Source organism: Cavia porcellus, unplaced genomic scaffold (genome assembly GCF_034190915.1).
Source record: "Cavia porcellus strain 051 isolate PalLab524CR breed Dunkin Hartley unplaced genomic scaffold, mCavPor4.1 scaffold_1, whole genome shotgun sequence".
Lineage (NCBI taxonomy): Eukaryota > Metazoa > Chordata > Mammalia > Rodentia > Caviidae > Cavia > Cavia porcellus.
In genome coordinates, this window is record NW_026947484.1 from 67,517,173 (window position 1) to 67,529,284 (window position 12,112).

The following is a 12,112-nucleotide window of genomic DNA, read 5'->3' on the forward strand; positions in this document are numbered from 1 at the left end:
TTCCATAATTGATTAAAATTAGAAAGTTATATCAAAAGATGTTTAAAATACTAGTTAAAACGGCAGGCTAAACATCTCATTTAATTCAGATTCAAATCTCAGCTCTTTATATTCCAAATCCATAAAATATTGACATAGTCCTGAAAGGTTAACAGTATCACGTTTTGTATTTATTTACTAAAATTTACTACAATTAAGCAAGTGCTTGGGGTATACTTTGTTCACAGATCATCTGCTTATTGCAGGCAAGATCCTGGGCTTTTTCTCTAGGATGGAGAATATGGACAGGGCAAGAGAAAGGAAAGTAACAAAAAAATGCTAATTTTTATAATAAATAAACTTTTCATTTCTCATTAGCTGACATTAACATAAGACATTTCTCAATATGTATGATTGGCAGGATCACCTAGCCAGTGCGCTTCAGAAGAACTGTAACCAACAAGGAAAGGGACTGGGACCTCCTCTATACACTTGTATGGAAGAAACCAAAAACATGAGAAGAGGAAGCAACAAGAAAAAGTTCCCAGCCCCCAACCCTGAGAACATTGATCCAAGAGAGGTAAATACAAAAGAGATTGAGGATAACAAACATGCAGTATCAGACACAGTATCAGTGGACATATAGAGATATCTTCGGGACCTCATAGACAAGTTCAAAAGTGAAATATTTAACCAAGTAAAGCAAGATATAAATAGATTAATAAAACAAATGCTAAGCACCTCTCAAGAAGACACAGACAGAAGAATGGAGGAGCACAAAAAAGGAGAGAAACAAAGAATATAAAGAAAACAATACATGAAACATATTCAAAGAGATTACCAGGAAATAAAAAAGCTGGCAAAACTGCTTGAAAGAAACTAAGGACAGATTATCCAAACTGGAGGACAGGTTTGCAATGTATGATCGTGAAAGGAAAAATTTCTTAAAAATAACAAGGAAACAAGCAGTAACAATACAAAGGCTAGAAGATGATAAGGGGATCTATAAAGTAAGAATAAAGAATGTGAAAGAAGAAGCAGGGGTACAAACAAAGGAACTACAAAGGCTATTGACAGAAATAATTAAGGAAAACTTCCCAAACATAGGAAAAGGAAATGATATTCAGATGTATCAGGCATACAGAACTCCAGCCACCTACAACCAAAACAGAACTACACCCAGGCATATAATAATCAAGATCCCAGATATTCAATATAAGAACAGAATATTAAAAGCCATCAGAGAAAAGAAACAGATCACCTAGAAAGGAAAACCCATCAAATCATGGCAGACTTCTCAACACAGACCATCAAATCAAGAAGAGCTTGGAGCAAAGTATTCTAAGCCCTGAAAGAAAATAACCTTCAGCCCAGATTGTACCCTGCAAAACTGTCTCTAGAAATTAATGAAGAAACAAGGTGCTTCCAAGACAAAGAGGAACTGCGGGAATTCGCGACCACCAATCCAATTCTACAGGGAACACTAAAGGACATTCTAGAGAAAGAGAAAAGTACTAGGATTCCAGGAACAGTGGCAGAGAGGCCTCAGTGAATGGAGCAGAAAGTGGAATGAAGAAGAAAAGCAGGTAACTAATGGCCAAAAAAGAGCTCAACAGAAAGAGGCAGAGAAAGTTGGCTATAATCTGATATAGATGCCCTTGATACACTACAAAAAAAAAAAAAAAAAAAAAAAAAAGAAGAGAGAGAGGCAGAGTAGGTCAGCATGTAGGGTCCACCAAGATGCTCTTTATAGGAAATATAATTAACTTGAAAAAGGGTATATGGGCTGAAAATCAAATATGAGAAAACAATGCTTTATGTGACATGGAACCAGAGAGTAACAGTGGAAATTAGACCAGTATTTGTGGATAGGTTAGAAAGACAGGCTTTAATAGGTAAAGGAATACAACTAGAAATCAAGTCCAGGAGGGAGAAGGTTTGGAACCACTTAGGTAAATAGCAGGTTGTCCCCCTAATCTAAAAACTGAGGGTGCTGGACCCAAAAATGCACAGTGCTCTCTGGGGTAGTGAAAGGGGAGGAAAAAAAAGATGTCTTAAAAAAGATGTGACAGGATACTGTTAACAGTGTATCAGGATTTAAAACCCACATTTCTCACACCGCTCTGCTTAGATTTTATTCTGTCCCAGTTTGTCTACTTGCACTCGATCTGAAGGCACAGACAGCTATCCCAAAAATAACAGGATATAGTACAGTAATCATCTTTAATTTCCTATTAACTTAATCTGGAGCCCTGTATAACTTATACTGTTTTATCATGACTGATCTTAGTTAAGTCTGGTTTGTTTGATTGCTGTTTGGTACTGACAGATTCAAAACTGTTATGACTGATAGTATCAAGTCTGAAAGTATAGGCAACTACACTGAAGATGACAAGATTCACTACAATACCCATTCTGGTTTAATTATTACCTGTTTTTGAAATTTTACACTATCTACAAAGTTGTGTTTTTATTAATATTGTTATGTACTGCTATATTCAATTATACTATGTCTGATGATATAGACAATTTTATTGAAGATAACGAGACAACACAGTAACCATTGTAAAACTCCTTGTATAGTGGTTTTATGTCTTTTTAGTTTCATGTGTTTATAAGAATATGTTTTGTTTTGTTTCTCCCTCTAATATAGAAAGGATAGAAATAAATGCATAGAACCTATAAACAGTTTACAAGAAGTGATCTTATAACACATGATGAAATGAACAAATACTTTAAAGAAAAAGAGACACTACAGAACCCAGTCCTGATCCCGGAATGTCATGATGTGAAATCCAGCAATACTATTATTCTTTGTTCAGAGTGATTTTAGCCTGCTTTAATCTCAAAATAAATGAATACATGGATAACTGTACATATGTTTAAGTGTATAGGATTGATAACCATATTACTAAATTTTTGTTGGATAGTTGAACAGAACTGTTCGCAGTCTCGCTGTCTGAATCTCCACTTTGTATGTTTCACTTTTGTATCTTGAACAACTATTTATAAGAGGACAATATGTAATCATCAACTAGTGGTTTCTTACTGTTTTTTTCTTTGAAAGTACGTATTATTTCTATCTGTTTACTGTTTTGTTTAGTCTTTCTTTAAATAAAGTTTAAAAAAAATTTTTAAAGCACAAGTTAATTAACTCCTACTGTGAAGCCTGAGGGCCAGCTTCCAACTTCTGCATTGTTTTTTTTACTAATGTCTAGTGCTGATTTGGTAATAAAATGCATTTTTAACATAAAAAAGTATGATCACACCTATAAAGGAATATTATACACTAAGTATGTAAGTTAATATTAAGCATGTTCACTGGACGTGGTGGTGCACACCTGTAACCCTGGCGTTTAGGAGGCTGAGCAGAAGGATTTCTGCGAGCTCAAGGCTAGCTTCACCTACAAAGTGAGTTCAAAGCCAGTTTGAACTACATAGTGAAATCCTGTCTCAAAAAAAAAAAAAAAATTAACTATATTCCATTTGTTTTATAAAGGAAGCTCAATTTTCCCTAAATTTCACTTCACTTGTGGTTCAACCTGTATCAGACAAAAGTTAAAAATTCCCATCTGTACTTTAAAAATTTACCGAAGTGTTGGTGTCCAACTCAATGATCTTGTCTTCCAAAGGTGAAGATTCAATGTATTCCTTAAATTCTTTTTCCAGCTTCTCAGTGTGCTTTACACTCATTGGCTTCCATCTTGCCTTCTTCTTGTGCTTTGTCTCCCAAACTATATCAGAACTTACATATGAAAGCAAAAATCAATAGTATTAATGTATAATAATTTCATTTTAAATGGCTTATTAAATAAATTAGAATGTTCAATAAAAGTCTGCAATAGCCTCAGTCACATGCAAGCACATTATGAGGCTAAAAACATGGACTTATCAACTAATATTTATTCAACTCCTATTAAGGTATTGTTCTAGGTATTCAGAGAAACAGCAGTAAAAATTTCTACCATTGTTCATTTTAGCTAGAGTAAAACAGTAAATAGTAAACATTTAGTCAATTTTAATGTATAGGAAGTGAAAATCCTTTTAAAAGAAAAGGTAACAGGGTACACAGGGCCTGGAGTTTTGGGATACGGTGGTATTAATATGAAGGGGTTAACAGTGACCTCAATGAGGTGAAATTTCATCCACGTTAAAAGGTTTGAGTCTGTTATGTGGCAGATAAGGGGATGAGAATATCTAAAGTAAATGGCCAGCTTTAGCAAACACTCTAAAGCAGCAGCATGTCTGTAGTACACTACAATAAGCAGTAGGCTGGCATGGTAGGAACACATTAAAAGCTGAAGCTGAAGTCAGTCAGTGGGCTGCCAATTAGTTTAAAGCTTTGCAGGTCATTATAAAGAATGTAAATTTTATTCTGAGTGAGCTAAGGAACTGCTGGGTTTAAATTGGCAACACAACCTGCTTACTGCTTTGTCTGAATACACGATGGGGCCAGGGATACAGCTCAGTGGCACAAGCACCTGCCTGGCAAGCATAAGGTCTTGCTTTCAATTTTTGGTACAAAAAAAAAAACAAAAACAAAAACAAAAAAACAAAACCCTGAAACAAAAACCAAAATAGAATGCACTTATGAATCTGGATGTGGGGCAGAAAACAGAGTCAAAGCTATAAGCAGGACAATTTGTTAGGAGTTAATGCAGTAAGAGTCAAAACGTGGTGAGGGGTCCGATTAGAGGGCTAACACTTACATAACCAAAAGTGGTCAGACGCTGTGTGCATTCTGAAAGTAGCGCCAGTACAGAACTTTTACATGAAACAAATGTGGGGTGTGAAAAAATGAGATGATTCAAAGATGACTCCAAAAACCAGAAGGGGCTGGTCATGATAATTCCTGTGAGGAAGCAGGTTTTGGTAGGAGAAGCAAACAAGGAGTTTGATGCTAATGTATACAAAGTTTAAGTTATCTCCTAGATACCTGATAAGATTTTGTGTAGGCAGTTAGATATCCATATATAAGAGTTCAGAAAACAGTTTGAGCTGAAGACAGATATATCTGAATAAATTTGAGACATACTGTGGTAATGAAAAATGAAACAGACAAGATTCAAAATCTAAGAACCTCAGAGTACCCAACATGAGACATTGAGAGGCTGAAAAAGAACCAACCCGTGAGTCTGAGAATTTTGAGGTAGGGCAGAAAAACTAAGATGGTCAACTTAGTCAAATGAAGTTGAAATGAAAGAAAATGTACAAAGAGAACCTCTATTACATGTTATCAAGTAATAAGAACACTGGTAATTCCACTAGATTTGGCACTGGTAATCTTGTCAAGACAAGTTTTACAATGTGCTAACAACTAGACATTGGAGTGGTTACAGAAAAAAAGGGATGAAAATGTATTGGAGATACTGACTATATTAAATTGCTTTGCAACACACAGTTCTGAGGATCTTGCCTGTAAAGTAGGTAAAGAGAAGTGGGCTCAGAAAAATACATTTTGTATTATATGTTTTTTTTTTTAGTTTATTTTTGTTTTTCTTAAGTTGAGAGAAGTTAACACAGATGCCAACAATCCAGAAGAGGCAGAAGTTGTCGACTTAGAACAAAAAGAGGACTGGAATAAATGTTTCCACATAGATAAGAATGAATGAAACACAGTGCAAAAGTAGAAAACAGTGTTCAAAAGGGAGCACCTAAGATTTACCTATGACAACTCTGGAGAAATATTTTAGTCAGCTACCAAAGCCTATAGTTAGGAAGTTATGATACTACGGGGTGAGGTGGAGCTGTATAAGACTGCTTTTTATGGCTTCACTTTTCTCAGTGATGCAAGATAGTGACTGAGACGGGGAATGGGATTTGAGAAGAGGCAAAATATAAAATCATCTAGAAGTGAATTTGAGAATGAGAGATATCTAAATGTATTGAAATCAAAATATTTAAAGACCTAACAAAAGGCTGGAAAGGTGGCTTAGCAGTAGAGCATTTTCCTAGCAAGCCCTGGTTCTGATTCTCCACAGTGGACAAAAATAAGTTTATCAAATAAAAAAATTTACTCTTGGAAATAATTTCACTGTTATTTACATATTTAATTTATAAAATTTATTTGAGTAACTTTTACTGTTTCTAACATTTACATTGTTAATTTTACTTAAATATTTGTTTATTGTTTCCAACATTTATATTTACTTATTAGGTAGAAATGTAGATCACCTATTGGTTATCTTTGCCTTCATATAATTTACCTTAAGAGAGAACACACAGAGTAACTGCATTTAAAAATGTTATCTATTTGACCTTTTTATTTAATAAAATTTATGGTTTTGAGAGTGACACAATTGTTTTTAATGTTCCTCTTTAAGTGACATTTATTCTATTCAATGAGCAGTTGGCACTAATAATTTACACAGAGCTTAAATTTATATCAGTAGCATGTATCTTTAATATTGTTTTGGAGTTTAGCTGAAGAATTAAAACTATACTGCTACAGTTTATATACTACAGGAATGCTCTCACATTAAGTACTAATGTGTGTGTGTATAAACTGAAATATAAATCAGGTGTGTATGAATAGACATTGTAAAGGCTTGAGAGATAAGAGCTTGACAAATTATAAATACAATGATTATCTTAAAGTGCCAAGGTCAAATTAGAAATGAGTTTCTTTATTCCTTCAACACTTATTTACAAAGCATCTACTATGTATCTTTTACTGCTGTAAATGGTAACAGGCAATTTTAAATACCATGTTGAAAAAGAATAATTTTCTTAAGTTAAATAGACTGAACTTTTTTGAGCAATGAAAAAATTAAAAACATAGTAAGAGATTTATAGATCTTGTTTCTGGCATTTTTATCTCAGAGTGGGAAAGAGACTCAAATATATTTGCAAATTCAAATTACCTATTACTGAGAAATAGCTGAAAAACAAAAACTGAATAAATCATTTTACAATAATTTAATGATTAAGAACTGATTAAATTCACCCCAAACCGAACACATCTAACCTCGTAATGCCTATGTAAGCCACTTCTTGCTTTGTGTAATTGTTGACAAGAGAAATTCCAACATCTTGTAAAGCCAGTATAATTTCTTGCTCTGCTAACTCCATTTTCTCACTTTCATACGTTGCTTTAAACACCTTTGCATCTTCAGTGAATAAAATAATGCGCTGCAGACCTTCAAAGAATGAAACTAAATAAATGGTCTTCTTTCCAACATTTATAGCTGACATCATATCCTACAAGAAAACCGCCAAAAATCAAAAAAGGATTAAGAGTTTGGTCCCAATCAACATGAAGTCTAGATTCCATATTTACAAAATGACAATTATTTTAACTTTGAGTATTTTAAGAAAATCTAATTAAATAATTTTCCTTTGTAGTTTAATCAGTAACAAGGTAGTATTTTCTTTGCTTCATTCTATGTCTACAGAAAGACACTGTGTATTTAAACTGAGAGTGGTAGTACATAGTTCTAATCCCAACACTCTGGGAGGCTGAGAAAGGAGGTTTCTGCATTTGAGCCTAGCCTGGGCAATATACTTCTCAAGACCTTGTCTCAAAACCAAAAAAAAAAAAAAAAAAAAAAAACCAGAAAAAGAGCTGAGTGTGTAGCTCAGTACAAAAGCCCTAGGTTCAATCCTTAGTACAAAAGAACACAAAGAAAAGAGAAAACAAAAAAGACAAAAGTTGTTTCATTCTGAAATTCCTACTGCCTTACATCGTTGAATGAGGCAAGATTAAAAAAAATACATCTGATGTCTCAGTTACATGCTCGATATTCACAAGGGTTAATTAAGCAGAAAGCCATTCTACAGTCAGGGTATTAGTGTTTTGAAGTTCAATGACAAGTTATATGCAGCAAATTCTAATAATTAAGAGTAAACCATGAAGACAATGGAAAAACAGAAACTCAGAACCCCAAATTCCTTACTGGCGAAACAGGTGAAAACATTTTCAATGATGAAAAGTACACAAAGTAAAAGACTTATGGACTACTGAAGTTTCCCTCCAACAGGGACTGACTCAAAGCAGTGCTACAGAGGGCATTACCCAGTAGTCCTTCCCAGAAAGTCTGAAGGAAAAGAAAAATGTTATGCAAATTAAACAGCACCTATGTAAGGAAAAGTAGTTTATAAAATTCAATATTCAGTTGCAATAAAAACTCTTGGCAAACAAAGATTAAGTGAGAAGTTCTTTGATTTCCTATTCAAGTCTTTCTGAAAAAAACTTACTGAAGTTCATATGTAACTGTAAAACATTGGAAGCATCAAATTAAAGACTGGAAAATTAAGGCAAAAATATACCTGCAACCTTCATTTTTATTCAATGACACATAAAGAGCTTCACCCGGTGAATAAGGAAGATGGAAAAGGAAAATGAAAGGAATGGAAAAAAATAAAGCTTTTATTATTTGTGTTCTGACTGTCCACACAGAGAAAAAGGATAATTTACCTTTTCCCCATTTTAGATGTCTTTACTATGCCTAACTGCCCTGACCAGGACTTCTAGTACTATGTTGAAGAGGCAAAAGTAGGAATCCCTGTATTGTTCCTGATCTTTGAGGAAAAGGTCTTAGCTTTTTTCCTGTTTTCTGGGTTACTCAGAACTGGCTCATACTATGTTGCATTGTAATGCTTTTACTCTTACTTATTGGGAGTTTTGTCATGAAGGGCTGAATTTTGTCAAATGCTTTTTGTGTATCTACTGAAATAATCATATGGATTTGTCCTTCATTCTATTTAATTTGATGTATTAATTTCATGTTTATTGATTTGCTTATGTTAAAACTATCCTTGTACCTCAGGGATAAATCCCATTTGAGTACGATTAATGATCTTTTAATATGCTGTTAAATTCATTTGAAAAGTATTTTGTTCAGAATTTTTGCATCTATTTTCTTCAGAGAGAACTGGTATGTAGTTTTCTTTTTTGCTATCTTTATTTGGTTTTGGTGTCAGGGTAATGTGGCCATGTAGAATGAATTTAGGCATCTTCAATATATTTGGAAGAGTACTGGCAATACTTCTAAATGTTTACTAGAATTCAGCAATAAAGATACTACTATCTGGATGTTTCTTTGACAGGAGATTTTTTATTACTGGTTCAATTCTTGTCATTGTCTGCTCAGATTTTGTTTTCTTCATTTTGTTAGGTTTTATGTGTCTACACATTTACCCATTTTTTTTTAAACTGTTCAACTCACAAGTTTGTAATTTTTCATAACCTTATGATTTTTTGTATTCTTGTTGTGTTGGTTGCAATGCTGCCTTTTCCATTTGATGTCTTTTTTTAAAGTCTAGCTAAGGTTTGCTATCTTTAAAAAAAATGACTTTGTTAATGAACAGAAATGAAAGTGAACACCACAGTGAGGTACCATCTCACAACTGAGAGAATGGTTTTTCTAAAGACGAAAGAGATGTAGTGGAGAGGATGCACAGGAAATGGACTCTTTCTCATGTAACAATGCGGCTATACAATGTAATACTCCATTTTGGAAAACAAAGTTTTGGAAAAAACTAAAAAACTACCATACGATCTAGTAATGTCAATTCTGTATATATTAAGGAACTGAAATCAGTGAGTCAATAATCAATAAACTGATTGCAGCATTATTCATAATAGCCAAAATGTACAAAAAACCTAAGCATCCATCCCTGAATGAATGGAAAAAGCAAGTGTGGTACAAATGTACAATGTAACTGCCTTAAAAGGCAGGCACGACTGAAGTTTTAAAAAGGGAGAAGTTATTGGTGACCACAGGGATGAATCTGGAGGACATGACATATTGTAGTCAGAGGTTGTACAGAGAACAGTTAGAATCAGGACACGTATATGATGGTCACCCAGAGTTAACACAAGGAAGTGCAGGAAATCCACCTACAACACTAAAGACAGAATATTTAGCGAAGGGCCTGGATCCCACAGCAATGTCCTACATGAGTCCAGATGAAGACCTAGAGCCTGTAACAATGCCTCTCAAAAGTTCAACTAGAGGTCTAAAGTCCACAAGAAGGACTCATGCCAGTCTCTTTTATGGATTTGTGCTGAGAAGGCCCAGTCTCTTTTATGGATTTATGCTGAGAAGGCCCAAAGGTCAGCAGTGGAAGCTAGAAAGTCTATGTCAGTGGGCTGAAGGAGCTGTGCTCATAGGTTGAGGGTTCTACACTGGAGCCGAGAACTCACACTCAAAAAAAGATCAGAGCTGCCCTGAAAAGCACCACCGCCATCCTTAGCAACACAGAGGCCCTGAGCTCCTCAGACGGTAAGAACTGCCAAGTACATGCCAGGAAGCCAGTAAGAGGAGTTTGTCCTGGAGACTCAAAGGCATATATCTTCCTCTCCAGAGCTAGGAAGCGATGATCAGTGTTAAGGACCAGAGCTCCCCTAAGTGAACCACAGCTGTAATAACCTAAGGCCCCCTAACTATCGCGCCTTGAAGCCTGTTCTGTATAGCCCACCTGCTGCTTTCCCTCCTCTTCCCCCTTCAAATCTAACTAGGTTAAGTTTTAACTTCCTAAAAAGCCATAAAACAAAGGCCTGAGGTAATAGCTCCTGACAACCCCTTCTCTACCCGGTAGCCCGTCACAAATTGTGCTAATTGCATTAGATTGTAATAGCTTCGTTTGTATCATAGCAATACCTGTGTGTTCCTTTTCCCTCTGGGTAAAGGATTGATATGTTAATCAATGCTCTCCTGTGTGAAGAATTGTAAAATCTTACTTAATTGATATGTTAACCATTGTTGCCCTCTACAAATAACAGTTGTGGTGCTAAGCAAGGTAACTAAGGTTGTCAATTGCTGTTAGATTTCTCTATTCTTTGCTAAGAAAAACAAGATTTCTTTTATCTAAACTTGCTAGTATGCAGGGAGACTTGCTTGTTAGCACAACCCTTACCTGATGTTGCCCTTCCCAAGACGTGTAATCGCCATTTCCATAGTGTGCCACACCCCCACCCCCCTCCTTACATTGTGTGACCAGCAGCTGTTTGTGGATTTACAAGATAAAAGCCCTGACTTTTAGCTGTCAGGTGTGCAGTCTTTGGGTTGACCCTAGAGAGACTGTGTCACCAGGCCTGGAAATAAAGCCTTTGCTTCCCAAATTTTAATTTCTTGCTTCCTTGAATTTCATACCGAGGTCCGAGTTATCACACAGCCACTCTCACCAACAAGGCCCCAAGCTCCTCTGATGACAATGGTCAAACTCACACTGGGGAAGCTAGTCATGATGAGCTCCTACAGGAGAACCAACGTCTCAAAACAGCAACATTTAGAGAAACCCACAACACCTAGCTTCTCCTTCTTCATGTCTATTTATGCTGGCAACTTTCCTCAGGTGGAACATCTACACTCAACATCATGCTGATTTAATTCAGCTGGTGTTCAGTTGACCATTAATTTTTAATTCGTAACATGACACTGAAAGGGTTTTGGCCCAGACAGGACACCGTAGCCAGGAAAACCTCAACTGGAAGCAGGAAGCCCCATCTCCCCTGCCCCTAGGAAGTTACCTGTGACACCATCTTCCCGCCCCTGGAAATTTACATATGGCGTCAAACTTAGGACCAATGGGCTACAGTACATCCCTAATGCCGCCTTAGGTTCCACCCCAAACCGAGGCTATTTACATGCCCCCACACCATGTGTCAGCCGGAGAGATCGCCGGACGCCAGCGGTGGGGGTGCCGGTCATCTCTCTCCATGTTCTCAGAATAAAGGCCGCTTTTTATTTTATACTTCTCATTACTCGATCGGCAGGAGATTGACTCCTGGGACACACTCAGTTTAGTCCCCTAGCTGATAACCAGATAACATCCTGGAGTAATCCCGAGCTTTTTCCTCTCCTGAGACATCCCTGTCGCCAGCTGCCTGCACTCAGCATCGGCCAGATTGATTTCAGGTGAGCACTCCCTGGGGAACTTTTGGCACTGGGCAGCCCCAGTCAACTGTTCTCCCTGTCTGTGTGGGTCTGTGCATTTTCACGTCCTTAGGACCGCCCAGGGCAGGGTTCTTTCTGGACAAACCTGTGTCCACAAAATCTCTCACATTCTTTGGGTTCTGATAGCCCACAGCAGAGATTTTTGGGACTGTCCACACTGAAAGAATGCCTCACTTACCTTAAAGCCTTGTGCTTTCATGGGCAAAACTGTTACTGACCCCACTCAGGCTCCA

General features: G+C 36.4%; 1 protein-coding gene across 5 annotated transcripts in view; it reads right to left on the minus strand.

Annotated features, from left to right (window-relative positions):
- Vps13a (vacuolar protein sorting 13 homolog A) overlaps positions 1–12,112 on the minus strand; it is a 228,565-nt gene that overhangs the window by 57,921 nt on the left and 158,532 nt on the right. For all 5 annotated transcript variants that reach the window (XM_063249548.1, XM_063249570.1, XM_063249575.1 and 2 more), the window contains 2 exons: positions 6,947–7,179; positions 3,571–3,724 (listed from right to left, as the gene is read on the minus strand). In XM_063249548.1, the coding sequence (XP_063105618.1) occupies positions 3,571–3,724; positions 6,947–7,179 (387 nt within the window). The remainder of the gene's footprint in view (positions 1–3,570; positions 3,725–6,946; positions 7,180–12,112) is intronic.